The sequence below is a fragment of the Columba livia genome, chromosome 1 (assembly GCF_036013475.1).
Source record: "Columba livia isolate bColLiv1 breed racing homer chromosome 1, bColLiv1.pat.W.v2, whole genome shotgun sequence".
NCBI lineage: Eukaryota > Metazoa > Chordata > Aves > Columbiformes > Columbidae > Columba > Columba livia.
The window spans coordinates 31911955-31931115 of record NC_088602.1 but is presented as its reverse complement, the minus strand read 5'-3'; the positions used below and the strand labels follow the sequence as shown (position 1 = coordinate 31931115).

General features: G+C 36.0%; 1 protein-coding gene across 17 annotated transcripts in view; it reads left to right on the top strand.

The window, feature by feature from the left end:
• The window catches only part of LRCH1 (leucine rich repeats and calponin homology domain containing 1), a 127797-nt gene that overhangs the window by 77212 nt on the left and 31424 nt on the right, over positions 1-19161 (top strand). For 12 of the 17 annotated variants that reach the window (XR_010470650.1, XR_010470645.1, XR_010470644.1 and 9 more), the window contains exons 8-16: positions 2046-2151; positions 3040-3152; positions 6905-6972; positions 8019-8105; positions 10396-10485; positions 10596-10632; positions 11300-11413; positions 13570-13617; positions 14829-14901. Coding sequence is in view for 7 of the 17 variants with exons in the window: in XM_065053909.1 (XP_064909981.1) it covers positions 2046-2151; positions 3040-3152; positions 6905-6972; positions 8019-8105; positions 10396-10485; positions 10596-10632; positions 11300-11413; positions 13570-13617; positions 14829-14901 (736 nt within the window). In the remaining 10 variants the exon portion in view is untranslated. The remainder of the gene's footprint in view (positions 1-2045; positions 2152-3039; positions 3153-6904; positions 6973-8018; positions 8106-10395; positions 10486-10595; positions 10633-11299; positions 11414-13569; positions 13618-14828; positions 14902-19161) is intronic. The other 5 variants (XR_010470647.1, XR_010470654.1, XM_065053919.1 and 2 more) reach the window with 3 other exon arrangements.

The following is a 19161-nucleotide window of genomic DNA, read 5'->3' as shown; positions in this document are numbered from 1 at the left end:
CTGCAATGTTAGTTCATTTTGTTATAAAGCTTCATCATTTTGATAAGGCTTTATCAAATCCTTTAATATCCTTTGAATTTTTTCTTTCAGCAGAATAATACAGCCACTGAATTCGTAGGTTTAATGACATATGGTTTATTCATGGAGAAGCACATTTAGGATGGTCTGCATTTACAGAGTGTGTTAAGTCCAGGATATTCATGGCAAATAGGAATAATCACACATATCTTTGATACAGTTTTTTAAGAGCAAAGCAGATTGCTCCATTCCTTATCACAAGCCATAGATTCAGGATGCCCAACAACCCTTTCCATGAATAAGCCTTTCCTAATATCCAATCTAAACTTCCACTGGTGCAACTTGAGGCCATTTCCTCTTGTCCTGTCACTTGCTACTTGGGAGAAGAGACCAACACCCTCCATGCTACAGCCTCCTTTCAGGTAGTTGTAGACAGCGATCGGGTCTCCCCTCAGCCTCCTTTTCTCCAGGCTGAACAGCCCCAGTTCCCAGAGCTGCTCCTCACAAGACTTGTGCTCCAGGCCCCTCACCAGCTTTGTTGCCCTTCTCTGCACTCTCTCCAGCACTTCAATGTCTTTCTTGTAGTGAGGGGCCCAAAACTGAACACAGGATTCAAGGTGGGGCCTCACCAGTGCCAAGTACAGGGGCACAATCACTTCTCTAGTCCTGCTGGCCACACTATTCCTGACACAAGCCAGGATGCGCTTGGTCTTTTTGGTCACCTGGGCATGCTGCTGGTTCACGTTCAGCCGGCTGTCAGTCAAGACCCCCAGATCCCTTTCTGTCAGGCAGCTTTCCAGCTACTCTTCCCCGAGCCTCTAGTGCTGCCTGGAGTTGTCGTGACCCAAGTGCAGGACCCGGCACTTGACCTTGTTAAACCTCATGCAATTGGCCTCAGCCCGATGATCCAGCTGGTCCGGATCCCTCTGTATGGCCTTTCTACCCTCAAGCATATCAACACTTCCACCCAAGTTGGTGTCATCTGTAAACTTATGGAGGGTGTGCTCGGTCCCCTTGTACAGATAATTGATAAAACGGATAATTGATTAAACAGAACTGGCCCCAATACTGAGCCCTGGGGAACACCACTTGTTACTGGCCACCAACTGGATTTTACTCCATTTACCACTACTCTTTGGGTCCAGCCATCCAGCCAGTTCTTTACCCTGTGAAATGTATGCCCATCCAAGCTGTGAGCATCCGTTTTCTCCAGGAAAATGCTGTGGCGAGCAGTATCCAAGGCCTACTAGTTATTGCTATAGTTCACCTCAGGGTAGAATGTGAGCAGGTCCCACTGTGAGCAAGTTGCTGCCAGTCCTACAGAATAGCAGAGCTCTAGGGGCATGGGACAGGAGGAGAGAGGCCAGTGTGTCAGCACTTGTTTGTGTAGCCACTGTCTGTAAAGTCATAGACAGGATAAGCTTGGAGATAAAGGTAATGTGGTTTAGTGTACCAGCTAATAGAGCTGAAAAAATGGATGATCTTTTAAGCCAATGAAAAAAACCTAGTGTATTTGAGAGTTATTTGCTGGGTTTTGGCTCTACCACTCAATCTCATAAAGCATACTGCCACAGTGTACAAAGCTCATCTTGCTTGCTATAGGCATTAAATTAAAAATCTATATGGTAATGCAGGAGAAAAAAGAGTCTTGAAGGGAAATTAAAGAGGATTATGGTGTGAGGCTCAGGTTTTTTTACGTACTTTGGTTACAAGGAGCTGCTATTTTCAGCTGTCCCTGAAATACACACAGGGAGCAGCACGGTGCAGCAGTGTCACTGCAGCGGGAGGACTGGTGCAGGGAGGAAGATAGGAGAAGACAGCGAACGAATGGTGGTGCTTGGCAAGCCTGTCGTGAGGATGTATTCAGCATGACTACAACTTCCTACAGCAGGATTTGGGCACGCTAGATGCGCTAGTATCATCTCCCAAATTAGTTTGCTGCTCTTTAGTGAGCATTATTCATAATGTATACATTTTTATCAGTCTTGGTTCGAGCTGAAACAAGTGTTTCTGTTATTTCTTCTTAGCCATCTGATGAAGATACTATCAGCTTTAATGTTCCAATGTCAGACATCATGGAAGAAGATCAGGTTGTAAAGGAAGATCCAGGTCGCCATGCTAGCTCACGAAAAGGTTGGAATCTAAAAAAAGTGGAAGTTAAACACGGGGAAATTCTGTCGATAATTCTGTGTATAAGAGGAAATTAAATTTGCAAAAGTCACAACCCAACAAGCATCGGTCTTCCGTAAAAGCAGAGTCAATTTCTACAGTTGGACTTTATGCACATATAAAGCTTTATTACTTGAAGTCACCGTGTCCCCTGGAAAATAAATAAATCTCTTCAGATTTTGAGAGGTGTAATTTTATCTAAATTTTATTAAAGTAACTTACATTTTTCTAAATTACATCTATATAGTGATAAACAATGTTTTTCCAAAGTCTGCAAATACTAATGATAAATCACAGGATGAACTCAGTGAGTTGCGTATGGAGACCACATAAATAGAAGATCAGCCTTTCCCTAGTGTTATGTACTAGATTAAATGAACATCAGTTGAAATGCTGATCAGAATTTAGTAGAATACTGAGATAGTAACAGCATTACATGCTACCTACTGTGTTATAGTAGAACAACTCTAAAGTTGCATTAAACTGCAAGTCACTGACTGAGACATCTGAATGTCCTGAAATACTCTGGCTGTCCAAGTGTGTTCTTGTGCTGGAACTGGCAAGACGCAGTTGGTGTAGTTCAAAACTGACTCCATCAATGCCTGTTCTGGTGCTTCTGATCTGCGACTGTAGGAGCCGAAGGTATTGATTTATTCCAACTTTGAAATTAATTGGCATCACTCCTTAGAAAGTGAAAGTCTTAATTTGCTTGAGGTTTTTAACATGCTTTACATTTAAACTTTGCTTGGTTTTGAGCTCTCTTAATTTAGTACAGTTAAATTGTATTGAGTAACAAATGTTGAGGTGAACCAGAAATCATTCTTCTATCTTTTTTTTAATTGTTTTTATTAGTGGAATTCCATCAGGGATCTTCACACTTGATTGTCAATGATAAGTCAAGAGAAACAGGAAACCAGTTTGATGAATCAGAGACTCTTACTACGGAGTTTATGAGTTACATTAAGGCAAGTTTTGTGACAATTTTAAATGGGGGGAAATATCTTCACTGCTTTTGTAAGCATAGAGCAGGCAGGAATAACAAACTGATGACGTTTCAATGAATAAGAGACCACAGGTGTTATTCATTGTCATAAAAAATACAGAAGGCAAACATAAACAGGTAGGTTTAAAGTGATTATAAGTAATCTAGGAGGTCAGTTTACCCGTAACTCTTTTTCTAGTATATATGAGAGTTATCCTTTAACTATGTATAAGCCTTCAAGAAAATGTGGCATATATATTCTGTACTATTTGCTTTCTGCTTTGAATTGAGAAATTTTGGCATTCGTTACATTAGGAAAATGCAAGAAGATATTTCAGAGTTATATGTGGTGGCTAAAGTTATGAAATCATGTTACAGTATTGAAATACATTTTCTTGAATATTTTAAAATTATAGTGGAAATGGAGAGATCTTTAAAGACAATAGATCATATGTAAAATAAAATTTATTATTCTAGGAACCTGCCTCTTACAAGATTTGGCAACTTCCTTTCTTGGTGGATTTTGGGAGTATACACTGACTCTCCTATGTACTTTTTACATGCTATAAGTGATGGGAGAGTGCATTTGAGTGATTGTGTATATGTTTGTGTGTATAATAAAGCATATGTGTGTGTATATCATGAAATATGCAAGAAAACACAGGTTATCCACACTATGAAACTTGGAGATGATACCTATCAGCCTTTTTTGCATGGAAAGGTCTGGATGCCATTTTAATTTCCTTAAGACATTCATTACTAAACACTCGTGCTCTGGATTGCTGGTTACACATGTCGTAGGTAGTCGCTAAATCCATTTGAAAGTATTACTCTTGTCTTTCTGTCATGGTTAATGAGCACTTGCTTATTAGTCATGGAGCATCTTCCTGGCATGTGGCTTCTTGTTGGGGAACTGCCAAATGTGCTTCCTTTTGGAACTGTTTTTCACAATGAATGACCTTTTAGGAATTGTTCTGTTGTGCCTTTTGTCTAAATGGTATTTTCCCCATTTACTTTTTTTTTTCCTATTTGTGGCATTATGTTTAGTGGAATATGTCTAGATGTAAGTGTCTGAAAGAGCTGCAGTGGAATCCATAGAAATGTACTATGAGTCATTAGTGATCACTGTTGTGTGGTAGCTCATGTAATTCACTTGCATTATTATATAGCAAAAACTGCCTGATGAATTTATGAATTAAATGTAGTTAGGTAGACTGAGGAGTTTTTGAAAGATTCTAGAGAAGTTTTGAGCAAGTGGGTGTTTTTTTTGTGAAAATTCATTTGATGGATACTTTTCCTAGATCCTTTGTAATGCAAAGATGTTTAAGAAATAGTAGTAGTATTTTGTAATGTTCCTGTGGACGTGGTGTCTCCATTTATAGGCTGGAAGAGATTATCTAGTATGGCTATTTTTAGACTAATTTTCTTCTTCTGTGGAGATTGTTAAGGGGTGGAAAGAAGCACTGTATCCCTTCCATCTTCCATCCCTTATAGGAAAAAGTGTGCTGGGAAGTAATAGTGAAAAGAGAGGATGTGGCCTTTCAGCTTCTTGGAAGCAGACTTCTGGTTCTGCAAAAGATCTCTTTATTTGAGCAACCTTTCTGGTTTTTGTAGCAGCAAAGATCTTGAAAATGTTCAGCTCCTTGCAGAATCTCTGTGGTGGTAGTCCCAGAGGACTAGCATTTCAAAACAAAGGGAAAAAAAAGAAGAAATAAACTTTTCCCTTTCATAGTTACTAAAGACATGTAGTTATCAGAAAACTATTTATATACTAAATACATGCTGCTTATTATTTCTTGTTATTTACAAATAAAAATGTGAATTCAGTAATGTTGATAATCAGGAGGAGTTATTTGAAGTTGCTGGAAATGTAGGATACTACAAGTTATCTTATATTGGCTTGTCCTTTTGTGACTTTTATACTAAAAAAATAGAGGGTTTTGGTTTTTTTGATAGTTAAAATATTAGTAGTATTTTTAGATAGTTAAAATATTACTAAATGATCATAGGTTTGCTGCAAACAAATTTTCAGTTAATGCACATGTGAAATGAATGAGCTAGATAAAAGGGAATAAAATGCTTTGATCTTCCCCTGACAAAGGAGTAGACACATCTGAAGCTGACCATACATTATGTTGTGTATATACTTTGTATTTCCTTTCCTCATTCTTCTCACTTCATCATCAGGTTTTTCAGTACTATACAATGTGAAGACTGTTCCCTTGGGAATGTGCTCTATCATAATAAGATAATATTATCCAAAGTAATGTGTTGCAGGCACTGGTTCAGTAAAATATAGGTTACTGTATTGATTTTCAGTATAAGAATAGTGCCAGAGTAAGCAGTTTAAAAATTTAAAATTTTGGTATCTTCTTAACGTTATGGCCGTTGAGATCAGCCATTGGTGATTTGGACAGGTAGTACATCCGTTTTATTCTGAAGATTTTGAACTTGAGGCATTTGCTTTCTTGTGTGGATTTCTGAGTCTGTTACGTTTTGTGGTTTACATTTAGTCTTGTACTAGAATGCCATTTGGGATAGTGGGTGTCTTCTAAAATTGAGATTCTGGTTAACCAAACCATATGTGAAATCAGTACAACTTGCAGTGCAAAAGAGGGGCTTAGAGTTGGAAGATTTTGTGATTTTTCAAATGTTAGTAATTTATGTGCCTTTATTTATTTTATCTATTTAATTATGCCCTCAGAATACAGATCACCTTCTAGAAAAAATGCTGGTTTTTTTTGGTCTTACAAAATGTGCCCTTCTCACGGGGAAAATCAACATACTTCATTCCTGTAAGGAGGAAAAGAATGGCTTTATTAGTTCTGCTGGGGAATGGGCCGTCTTTTGGGAATGTTAGAGAAGCCAGTGCACTCTTCAGTGACGCATCTGGCGGAGTTGGACAGCATCTATTGGTACAGGGTGATGCGATTGTGCCAAACACATGACACATAACAGGGCAAGCCTGTTGTTTCTCTGTTAGTACAAAAGCACATCCATTCAGAGAGCTGCTGTATTTACTGACAGCTGAACTACCTCAGTGTTCCTGCCTATCTGAGATAAAAGAGAAAATTACATAGCACCAAATAGAAGCATAAAAGAGTCATCTTTTCTAATAAGTAGTACTTCATATTTACAGGTAGGATGTTACAGAACATAGTTACAGATAGGATGGGGGGGCTCAATATGTCTACATTGAACCCAAAATAACCAGCTGACTGATATGCAGTTTTTGTTCTGATTTGTTTTAAAAAAATTTATTACTGGCTGTTAAAATTGTCAAAAAGGAATCCTGTTAATAATTATGGGTGAAGTACATAATTGCTACTGTTTGCATATTTGGAATTTCCTTGCTTTGTAAACAAATCTGGCTGCAGGAGGACAGCCAGTAAAAGGAGAGTTAGGGTTGTGCTTAATTGAAACACGTTTGCATACACCAGAAAGGCACGAATGAAATCTGGGATGTAGATTAAAGAATTCTCATGCTGCTTGACTTCCTTTCCACAGTTAAAGGAAGGTAAGGGCTGTTGACCTCAATAAAAGCTGAACAGTGAATAGAAGATTTGGAATCAGTATCTTAAAATGGGGTAGCGTGAGGAGTGGAGCAGAAGGATTGCATTGCTTCAACTAGCCACCAGAACTGTTACATAAATTAGGTCAGTGCAGAGTCTGAAAGCAAAATTTATCTACCTACTTAATTGCAAAGTTCAGTTCTCAATATCACTTTGCTTACAGAGCAGAGCAGCAGAGTGTGATGAGTTATTGAGAATAGAAGAGGACACACAATGGCAAACAGACGAAATGTAAGTATTTTTTATGTATCTTTAAGTAATTAGCTGTGTGATTTCATTAGATTGATCAGAACTGACATTTCCTTATCAGTTAATAATTTCGTAGACTTGGAGGCATGACAGAAGCACACTTAGTGTGTGCTCAATGTTTTACACATTATTGCCAAATAGAGTAGATGTCATATTACAACTAATTAATTTATATGAAACAATAATGCTGTAATATTTTTTCCCTATGTAGAATGCAAGCTTTTAAACTAAGTTTTTGATATTCAGTCTGTTAGTGGCATTGTAAAAAAGGATTTTATCAGAACTTGTAAGATCTAAATTTAATGTACATTTTAAAAAATGTAATCTAATTGGAAAGGAATCCCTTTATCTTTTTTCTTCTCTTGTCATAATTTTAACCCTGAAGCAATCATTAATTCGTAGAGTTTAATTCAAGAGCATAGCAAGTGAATGTCAGTTGCTGAGGAGAGTGCCTAAGAAAATGGGATGTAGCATGACAGTGTACTGTGAAGTTGTCACTGAGCAGAACAGTGGAGTCTTATGTGATTTAAAACAAAAATCGAAGGAAGGGAAGAATAAGTACTTTCTGAAAGAGCTTTATTGGTAGAACTATCAGACAGTTGTGTTTTTAAACTCCAAAAAGAATTACAAATGTTGAAAAGCAAAATAAAGCACCCTGATCCATTAAAGAATCATTGTATTTAGTACTTATGTTAAAACAATACATGTGATGAGTGCAGTTAATAAAGAATCAAATATGGGTAAATAAATTTTCATTTTGAGAAGTCACTCGGTTTAATTAAGTGCTACAAATTTTAGTTCATGACATTTGTTTATGTGTGTATTAGGTTAGGGCGCTTTGTTAAGGACAAAGTGCTGGAGATTTTTTTAATAAATTCAGCACACAGTAGTGTGCACAGAGGCTGGTTTGTCCCCTCTATAGTGTTTGTGTTCCAGTTGGAAGATACAGCTCACAAACTGAAATTCAGACTATTTTTGATAATTGCTGTTGTGCCTCTTTTTTTGAATACCTCTTTTTTCTATTACAGATTAAATTTATCAGAAGAACAAACTCTTGATATAGAAATGATAGAACAACTAAGAGAAGCAGTAGATTTATTACAAGATCCCAACAGGTACGCTCACAGTAGCTTATATGTTAATGTAATGTATTTAAAATTTTTGTGAATGACTTTGGAGTTCTTTTTAGTGATGGCATTTCTGTAGCCTCCCTCTGAAATCAAAAGGAGAAGGAGGCACCTAGAGAAATTTACTTAGATTTCCTCTGACTACAGAAAGCAAGGCTTTAGGTGCCTGTTACAAGTGGCTGAAGTCAGGTGGAATGACTGAATCTGCGAATAAACTAAGTATTTAAAAGAAAATAAATGCTTGTCCTACTGAAAAGGACTGACAAGAGTGGTGTAGGTGGTTCTGTCCAGATGCTTGGTATTGATTTTCTTAGCATAATCACCTTCAGAAATTAATTTCAAAACTAGGTAACTCATTTTTCTTCATTACTTCTATGAGGGAGCTGGTTTAGAGCTTAATTTCTCTGAAGACTGGAAACCTCCTTGTTGCTTCCAGCCTAAAATACCCTTGTTTCTCCTTCTTCCCTTTACCAGTTCACCATGGCTGTTATTCAGTTTAAAATGTCTATTTTGGTAGCGCTTTTTCACCTAGTGGACCTTTCTACTTTTAAGGATAGAAATTCACTCCTGTTAGTATTTCTAGAGAGAAAATTTATCTGGCTTTATTTGGAGTCACATAGAGAATACTTGAATTCTTGAATTGTATACTAAATACTTGAATTAGAAGTATTCTTGCTTGATAAGAAGTCATACACATTAAGAAAGCTTTTTAGTTCCTGTGATTTCTGCAAGGTAGTATGCTATTGCTTCTGCACCTCATATGAGGCTTATTATTTTGTGGGAGAAGTGTTGTGATTAAAAAAGGAAGAAGTCTGGTTTGGAAAAAAGTGTCAATAAAAAAAAATTTTAGTTGTTACCCTTATAATTTTAATTTTCAAATGTTGCCCCAATATTTCCTATATATTTAGTTTTTCTTATTAAACGTAAAATGGCACTAAAATACCTAAAATACGACTGTTTCTCCTAGCAGGTTCAGATGTGCTTTCATTAGGAACACTGTAGCAAATTTGAAATATGGCTGTTCAAAGTGGCTGATCATGTCATATATGTCTGTATTTTTCTACTTTTTTTTTTACATAGTGTAGGGGTATTTTTGTAGTTGGACTTTCTTCTTCTAACCTTAAAATACGATTATTTATTTTTAATTTACTGAGTGCTATATAGGCTTTTCAATGTATGTGTCCTTTATGTTAACATCCAGGTATACCCAGCAAGATATACCTGGGTGCCTAATACTTGCCAAATGATACTGTAGAGTTATATTCTTTTGGGCCATGAGTTCCTCATGCTTTCTTTTATAAGTACTCGATTACATGGCAGTTTGCTATATATGTGCATTATATAAAGCATGAGAAAATTTTATTTTTCACAGTGAATAGTTTTTGTCTTTATTCAGATTCCCGGAGGTATTTAAATGCTCCCATTGCTTTTTAGTTTAAGAGGCACAAAGCCTTTGTGCCATTTATTAATAACTTAAACCTAGAATATGTCAAAAATTTTAACTTTCCCCAAAGAGGTTTCCTTTGTGCATCAGTATAACTCCAGTCAGCTCGTCAGGATAACCTAGTTGAAGTTACTAACTGTAGCCAGAATTATCCTTATCTCACACTCAAGTTCGTTTAGGAGTTAGAAGGAGAAACCACTGTAGGGGCTGAAACAGTAGGTGATGCTGAGATACCTGGCATACACTGACTGGAGTTCAGGGTAGAGCAGATCAGTTGGAACCATTGTCACTAACAGGTATGACTATTAACCTCTTAAAACACTTGTCCAGTAACTGCTGTCCTCATGTTTTGCAGAGTTTCAGACTTGACCTTTTTCAGTATTTTTCAGATGTTTGCTTCAGATTCCTGTATTCCCTTTCCTATCGTTCACTGCTTTCTTTCGGACCGTTGTCTGTGGTGTGAATTTATCCTTGCGCCACTTTATTTTCATCCACTTTAAATTAAATTTGAATATCAAGCCAGGATTGTGGCTTTTACTTGACCATAGGGTGCTGGCAGTTGGATATGGAAGAGTCTTCTGATTGTTGGAAGTAAACAAGTCCTTTTGTTTTGATATGAGCCATTGCTTAGGGTGACACTTTGCAGATGAAATCATTAATATTGCTTTGACTGTATTTGGGATAGTGAAGCAGCAGGAGGTTATTAAGAGATAACAGGTATGTGCCATGACTATAAAAGTATTTCAATTTATCTATTGATTTGAAATAAAATACTGAACAGAATGGTTACCAAAGCTGTACCCCAGTGCAATGTTTTTATTTCAAACCTTGCAGATTAAGCATGGATATATCTGAGCGCAGTGGTGTGAATCTGTATCCCATGGAACCAGCAACAGCTTTAGAATTTCAGGAGTCTACAGTAAAGTGTGTTTATCTACCTTTTTTAGATAAAAATAATGCATTTGTTAGATTAATCATATTCAAGTTTCTACACAATGAATTACATATTTGTATTTGTTTGTCTTTATACATAGCAGTCAAATGCAGATGGAGATGTCTTCCCTTGGTCAGGTATGTTAATGAGTGTATCATTGCAAAATATTTAGGGGGAAAAGGCAGGAAATGAGCCAACAATTTAGTCAATTATTAATCTACCAAGCAGGGAAGGGAAAAATTTAGTAGGCTGGAGAACAAAACTACTTATTCTTTAACATTTTTATGGAATTGTTTTCATTTTTTATATGCATATACATCATTTTTTCTGGGTTTGTCAGTTTTTCATCATAGTTTCCCCTCCTTGCCCTGCCCCCCCTGCGCAGCTTTCATGTATGCCAGTTCATAGCGCAGCCATGTACACTTGTCCACCATCTCACTCCCTGTCTCCCTGTTCTGGTGTAGGAAAACAGTACATTCATTAATGTTAACCCCAAAATATTTTGTAAACTAAAAATGAGTGTTTTCCCAGAGTGCTATCACTATAGTCACAGCGAGTACATAAAGTATGATTTGAAGTTTTACAGTGTGATAAATGCTGCTTGTTATCTGATCTGTATCCTGACTGGTGAACTGGTATTTTTTATGATGTATTTTGTTTAGATTTACATTACCTACCTATTAGCACTGGCAGTGAAAGTATATAGTATCTGCTTATTTCTTGGTTCACTTTTCATCACAGTATTTGTAAAAAATACCACCGTTATGCAAAATAAGACAGTCTAAGGAGTTATTTATCTTACAGAGAGAAAATGCTGAAGAGGAACAAGAATTTCAGAGGAGGAGAGAGTTCATTATGGAGAAAGCAAAGCCTGAAGTGAGGACTTGTGAACAGGGTGAAAAATGGTCATTGAGTCAGGTACGGGGTTGTCTGGATGCACTGAATGGATTGTTGTATTCTGTCAAATTGTGTGTGGAAACAATAGTGTGTTTAAGCCCCTTGGTTTGTGGTTGGTTTTTTGGTTTTGTTTTCTTTTTTCATCCCCTTAGCATGATTCTCAAGGTTTGGCTGTAAATCGAAGTTAAGACCTATCTCTCAGGAAAAAAAAAATAATATAATGAAATTAGTAAGTCTTTTCTTCCAGTGAACACTATAGTACTTGCAGCAGTTGCCTTCCCTTGGAAAAAATAAGTCACCTCAAAGTTAGATCTTCAATAAAATGAAGCACTTGATTTTTCTTCCCTGTCACCCCAAATACTCTTGTAGTTACCTAAGCTGCGAAGTTATTGTTAACAGCAGTAATTTTAATGTGTTTAATATTACAGTCACACTGTATATAGGTTGAGACAATAGTTTTAAAGTTTCACAAGCATTTAAAGTTTTGTGTATATTGCAATGACTCAGAAATCAAGAACTATTAAAAAATCTGATTAAAATTTTTGGTATCTAGGTTATTACTTCAGAACTTGTTTGTGTAGGGATTTTTGTGACTGCTCCTGCAAGATGATTCTGAGAACAAAATTGCATAATGTTCTGTATATATTGATAGTATCTTAATATGGTCTGTCTTATCCAGATATAGATTAAATCTGTTTTGTCTTGATGCTTTCAGATATTCTTACATATAATCATCATTACTGTCAAGTAGTCCTATGATATCGTTGTGACTTTGTTAGTCTTAATTTTGTCTTCTTTTTAATTTGAAATTTCAAAGAAAAAAAACAAAAGTTGCATCATCTCTTTTGTTATATTGTTGTACATTGGGGTTACAACACTTGATTTGGAACAGTTCTTACTGCATTGCTGAGATTAACAGATAAGGGAAATTTGGTATCAGAATATCCATGCTCTTTGTGTTTTGATGAAGTGTTTAACAAGGACGCTGCTGATTGACTTTTAAGAGTCTTTTAAAAATAAGAAATAAATCTCCCTTAACTCTTGCAGAGGGCCTGATCTGGACTGTGTTGTGCAGGTGAAAGCACCTGACATGTTCTGTGAAATGGAAACACATCTTGCAAGAGCAATTTTTTAATCATGTTACACTCTGTGTAGTACAGTAAGCACTTGTGTTATTACGTGTGTTACTAAATTAATTCAGTTTAGCATAAATTCAAAATTCTGACTAGCGACCTGCATGTTGTGAGAAAGATTAAACCTGTAGTATAGGCAGAACTACCAGGTCTGTCACAAGAACATAGTCCCTGAGCACAGGAGTGCTCAAGTGTAGAAGTCCCCAGGTAGAACTGGCTGGGATCAGATCAGTAAGTTTTCTTTCTCTTTATTCTAAGTATTACAGTGATTGAGGTAATATCATGAAAGATATCTAAAGCTGAATGATTTTCTTTTATTAATGCTTGAAAGGTAGCCAAGAAAGGTCATGAAGCAAAATGGGTTTGTAATCTTCCGTCCCATCTTGCTGACTTTTGAAAAGCTCTGTGACTGTTGGGACCAAGTGTTCCAGGTGCTGTGTTTTTATTTTTGTTTCCATGTTTTATTGATTTAAAAAAAATGGCCCTAAGGAAATTATTTACAATTGAATTATAGTTTGTTTTTACTTATGATAGTTTTGTTTCTGCTGACTGAGTTATGATTAATGCAGAATTAATGATTGTATTTCATATTTATTATTGTGACTTATATGTTTAAAATTTAACTATAGAAGAAATGGCAACAAAAGGTAGGTTATATTGCAATTATAAAATAAACTGCTTATGGAATATTTCTCTCTTCAAATCTGTATTTAAAAAAAATCGATATTTGTGTATTAAACTTTTGATGATAGCTTAATAACAAAATGCATGAGACAAAATTGGGTACTGCATTTGAACCAAGAAACATTAAATTCTTATACGTGCAGTTATCACTAAGGATTGAAACAAAATAAATACTTGACAAATCTGGGTGAATAATTTCCACAAGGTTGTGTTTTGTTTTTTTTTTTTTAATGGTGTTCAACTAGCAATGAAAGTATATATTATCAATTGTTTCAGTGAGCATCATGAGTAAAATACCCTGTTGTGGTATGTCATTAATGTGGTTACTGAAATGTGGTGTTGTTGTTGTTCTTTTTGCAGAATGATATAATCGTTTGGAATACAAGTGGGCAAACCTCTCACAATGAGGTAAGATGATGGTGCCATTTGTTTGTCTCTTATGTATTTTGTATGAATGATTTATATACTAAATGAAACATGTAATTGAATATTACAGAAAACATGACTGAGCTCATCACAAACTGCTATGTGGTTTATTTGGCCTGTGGTTTATCCTTCTTGTCTTAAGGGATTTACTAGGGTATAAAAAATTCTTTCTGATAAGCTTCTTTCTGAGTTACGTAGTTTAGTATAAAACATTTTTGTGTTTTACATTTTGTTTATTCTCCCACATTTTCTTTTTTTTTTTTTTTTTCTCTTCATTGTTCCACAGTAGTTTCTATTGATTTCGGTGCAATTTCTTTTTGCACAGTTGTGACATGTCCTTGATTACTTTTCAGAGAGGAGTCTGATTTTATTGATCCTATCACTCTCACAGTGCGAATCTCAGCAGAAGGTCAAAAAGGGAAACTGCAGGGAGCTCCTTATGGAGATTATTTCCCTTGGTATTTTCTGTACAGAAACGGGTCTTCTCCTTCTCCATTGCACTCTGGATGGGCATCTTGCAGATTCATGAGCATCCAGCCACCTTGCACCAGTCTTGATGATGGAACTCTTATAGTTCCTGCCTCCCTTAGGAATCACTTTTTAAATAGGATTCCCGTTATGGTTATAGGACTCATTCTATATTACCATTGGTGGTCTGATGGTTACACCTCACCTTCTCTTGTGTGCTGCTACTTCTTTCTTCCTGCTGTGACTGTTAGCCCAGCTCAGGGTCAAGGGCAATCCTGCTGTGAGGTGTATGCCTGACTCCCTCTTTCCACTTTTTAGGCAGAAGTTCAGTGTTGCATAGAAAATACCATGCAGAATGGTAATTAATTCTGTGAAAGAAATAAATATATCTAAGGAGAAATGGATCTTTGTTTTGTTTTTCTAAATGTACTATGCCACAAAAATGTATGTTTCATGGAAATAAGAAAACTGATAAACAATTGACCTTATTTATAGCTAGGGGGAATATCTTGTAGTCTTTGGCCAGAAACTCATATTTTCCAGCAAACTAATAGGATGGAATAAAAAAGAGACATTATTAAGGGTTTAAGACTATATTGTGATCAGAATCTGGTGGAGTAGTTGTAGCGTGCAGTATTGTTAACTTTCGCATTTTAATACAGTCAGTTGTGCTGAGATATTCTGGATGTTATTCTTACTTAGATTTATGTTCTTGAATTACGCAGAACAAGGATAAAAGTCCGAAAATGTCTCATACTACAAACGCCACAATCCCTTTTGGCCTGAAACCACGATCAGGTAATGTGGGAAAGAAAATTAACCAATTTTGTGTACTTCTTTTTTTTTGAGATCTGTGTTATTAATAGACATCTGTTTTTTTTTTTTCCTGTAAGAAGGCAGTAATGAAACGTTGTCTATACAACACTTATAAGATTAGGACATTCTAAGGTTATAGGTTTGAATCAAGATCAAATTTATAACAAATATGTATTTGGCACATTATATATGGATCATTTTTCATCCCTTACAAATAAACTAGTTGTTTTATAAAATTATGTATATGTATGTTTAAAAAAATGTGTGTATTTATATAAATGCACATTTTATACATGTATACATACATATAATCTATGCTGATATACCAATTGAAATATAATTTTTGTTTAACTGGTATGTAGTGATACAGTTTAGATTTTGTTGAATAATATATAATTGGGCTTGTTTGAAAATGGTTATGCATTGCTTTGAAAATGGTTCATTGCAATTAATCTTTCAGTAGTTCTGCTTGTGTAAGGATCAAGCCTTATAAGAAGATTAGCTGTTTGCTTCAGCCAGCAGCTGGGTTTAATGAATTTTCAATGCACTAAATCTGCATAACCATCAATCTTTGAACAAGATGTAGTTTATCTATAAAAAAAGAAACTATTGGCATATTTGAGGGCTTGGATAACAGCTTCCTTTAAAACCAGGATTAGCTACAGGATTAAACTCATTTTTTATCTTCTCCATGCTGAAGTAGTCAATATTGTTAAGTCATCTCACATCACCTCTAAAGAATAACCTTAGGTTTTTCAGTGTGTTTCAGTGTCCTAAGACTATTTCTGGTTTCTTGCATTCACCACAAATGCTTTTAATCAAATTCTGGTAAACCACTGCAAGCTTGTAGTTCCCATAGTAAAATATCTTGGCAATAAAGGCAGCAGTTTCACATTTAAATATTTAAGAAATTGTACCCATAGATTTGGTGGTTTAAAAAAAAAAAAAAGGAAGAAAGAAAAACTTCTAAAAATCAAAGAAAATGGTATTGAAACAACCTTGTTTCATGAAGAGGATATTTTAAACTTTTCATGTTGTTATGATATAAAAGTTTGACAGATCTGTTCAGTTGCATTTCTTAATTTGCTGGACTGTTAAAGTCTATTCTTGTGTGTTCCTCATGCTTTCAAGGTATTATTTATCTATATATTTAAAGTATGGGTTAAATTATGAGCAAATGAGTTCTTTCAGGATTTGGAAAAAATAAACCACGGGGTAATATTGCACAGTCCGGTGGCAACGTTGCAATAACACCCTTAGGAGAAAGCTGTGTGAAGGCAAAAGGGCCCATGCCGTGTTGCTGCTGGCACGAGCTGTACCCTGGGTCCTGCTGAGGGAAATCTGCTGCGGGAACTGGAACCAGCATTGTGGGAGAGAGCACAAGGCCGTGACTTCTTGTTCAAGTAGTAGTTTAACGTGCGCTTCCAAATCTTGGTGTATCAGTGCACCAAGATGCCCTGTACCTAATGACTGGAATAAATTAAGTCAAAATAGCCTAGTGAATCTTTTTTTAGAGGATGACTAGAAAGACTGGACTGCAGTAGTTGCAGTCCTTTGCAACAAATCCTCCAAGTCACACAATGGAAGATCAAATATGCACAACTCCTACAGTTCTTCCCCTGTCTGTATTGCAGCTGTGTAGAGCCTCATTAAATACCAGTCAGTTGGTTATAATCTGTGGATATTCTCCACTGCACCAATTCAAATTCATCTATTTGAATCGTTTTGATTATGCTAATACTATAGTGTCTTTTGGTCACAGCTACGGGTTGTAGAAAATTCAATAATCTGAATTGTTTTTTCCTTTCAATATCATACAGTACAGAGTCACCAATCTAGAGCCATTACTGCACAATCTTTCACTTCATCACATTCGATTTCAGTCATGTTACCTTAAATTTATACCATGGTAAGACAGGGGAATTTGGTAATGGTAAAACACTGGATCCAACTTAAAAAGGAAGTTTATAAGCTGTATAGCACAACATAAAATGAAACCTTGCAAAGGAGCAGTGAAGCTGTATATTGTTTCCGTTCCTGCTCCCACCCTAGAATGTCTTTAAAAGTGGTATTTTTTCTCCTAACACATAGAGTAATTTACAGACAGAAGTAGTACATGACTGAAAATACTGGCATGTTTGTGAATCCTTCATGTTTTTCCCTTTAAAGCTGGTTCACTTGCCATGTCTCTAGTTTCTTCACTGGATTTCCTTTAGAACTTTTGTTCAAGTGTTGTTGCAAATTTGAACCATTCTGTCCCTGTCTGGATTTGTGCTTTATTGCCATTGAGCTGGGCTAGTCTAGGGGTCCATCAGTTCTGTGATCCAGGAAAGTTTTTCAGCTCAGTTTATAGTTTATTTTAATAGCTTCTTTTTTTAAAAAAAAAAAAATTATTTTTCATTTAAGTTCTTCATGCCCTTATGGGAAACCTGAAAACTCATTGGAAGTGAGTTTTAGCTGTTCAGTTTCATTAGGGCTTACATTTGAGTTACTGGCTTCTATAAATCTTTTAAATCTGAGTGCAAGATTAAAACAACATGAAAACGTTCTAACTAAAATGTGTACATCGTGCTCTGTGGAAAAAGCAGTGGCAAATTTTCAGTGAAAATATATGCAGCCGTAGCTTTCTGAAACTTGAGAGTTTATTTTCAGTGTGTTTATTTTCATCTATTTTAAATGAATGTTACTTTGTAATTGACTTCCCTCTCCTCCCCCCATCATTTCATAATGGTTTATGTCTCTTGGAAAGGTGAAAGTAAATAGATCTAAGCTTTTGGTAAGGATTCCTGGAAGTGCTTCCAGAGGATAAACCACACAGCGGTGTTAGTACGTACTGTGTTAGTACGTACCTGCATGTGTTCAGGACTGAAGGTCCTTTTATTCTTTCATTTTAAAGCTAGGCAAAACAGTGGGAAAATTCCTATCTGATGGCTGAGATGGTACCCAAAGAAAATGTTTTGAAAAGTAATGAATATGGTTTGACTTCTTCACAGATTCTTTTCAATGGACAGGTGTTTACATACAAGGTAAAAAGAGAGAGGATTTTTTAATTTTTCAGAATATTTCCTTCTGCATTTTAAATACTTTCATGGAGTATGGGCTTCTCAAATTCACATTAATTTTGAAAACCTTAAAAAATTACTATTACCAGTTTTCTTAGAACCGTAGTTTTGCTCTTGGGAAGTGCTTTTGCTCTCTGAAAAGGAATCACTCAAAATAGTTAATAAATTTAAACTCTTTATGCTTGATTCATTAATTGATTGAAATGTTCAGAGTGGGGCCAGTTGTCAAAACTGAGTGTTGCAAAGTTCTTGCCACGATATCTTTAATATGCCAGACCTTGAGACCTGAACATCTACTGATACATCTTGAAGTACTGAAGAATGCTTTTTTGCTTTTGTTCTGTGCCATTTTGAGGTCACTGTGTTTCATAGTTTCCACTGAACAAGGTGACAGCAACCCAGACAAACAAACAAAAAATTGTACCTTGAGAGGCTGAAAGAAGCACTGACAAAACTCAAAATTACGAAGCAGTTTGTATTGGGAAGTGAAAAGTTGTTCCCTTGAAGCTCTTTGTATAATTGTGAACCCAGTGTCTTCATTTTGGTGACTTGTAGAGGATTTGAAGCGCAGTGTGAGTATCTGTGGACATGCTTGTCTGGCTGTCTGTCAAGTTGGTTGGAACACATAATGATCATTAGAACTTGACTGTGTATTTCCCTCTTTTGAGTATTAGTTACTGTTTTTCTAATCTCTGAATCTTTGTCCCTTCTATTTGTTTTCTTCCCCTAGTGGATTATCTGTGTATTTTGGAAAATAATGAGAAGCCTCATTGCCAGCATAGTTAAGGACTGTTTATCATTTGCTGTAGATCTGTGTTCCGTCACCCAGTGTTGATTTTGTTCAGTTGTGCCGACTCTCGGGTTCAGCCGACCTGTTTTCCCAATAGCCAGAAGCAGTAAACTGGCTGTGTGAAAAGGTCTGGCTAAAGAGAGCGAGCTCGTAAACAGCTGAGTGCAAAGGGAAGTTTTAGGTGAAGTTTTATATGACGCTGTCTGAATTATCATGTTAATACAGATTCCATGGAAGAAAGTCTATGTGACTAAGTTACTTATGTTTGTTAATTTGGAATGGACTTTGCTTACTGAAACTTTACCTTGGACATTCTTCTAATATGAAACAGTTTAAACTGCTTTTTGATCTAGGTAGTAATTTTAAATTGATTTAGGGTTATGGTTAAGC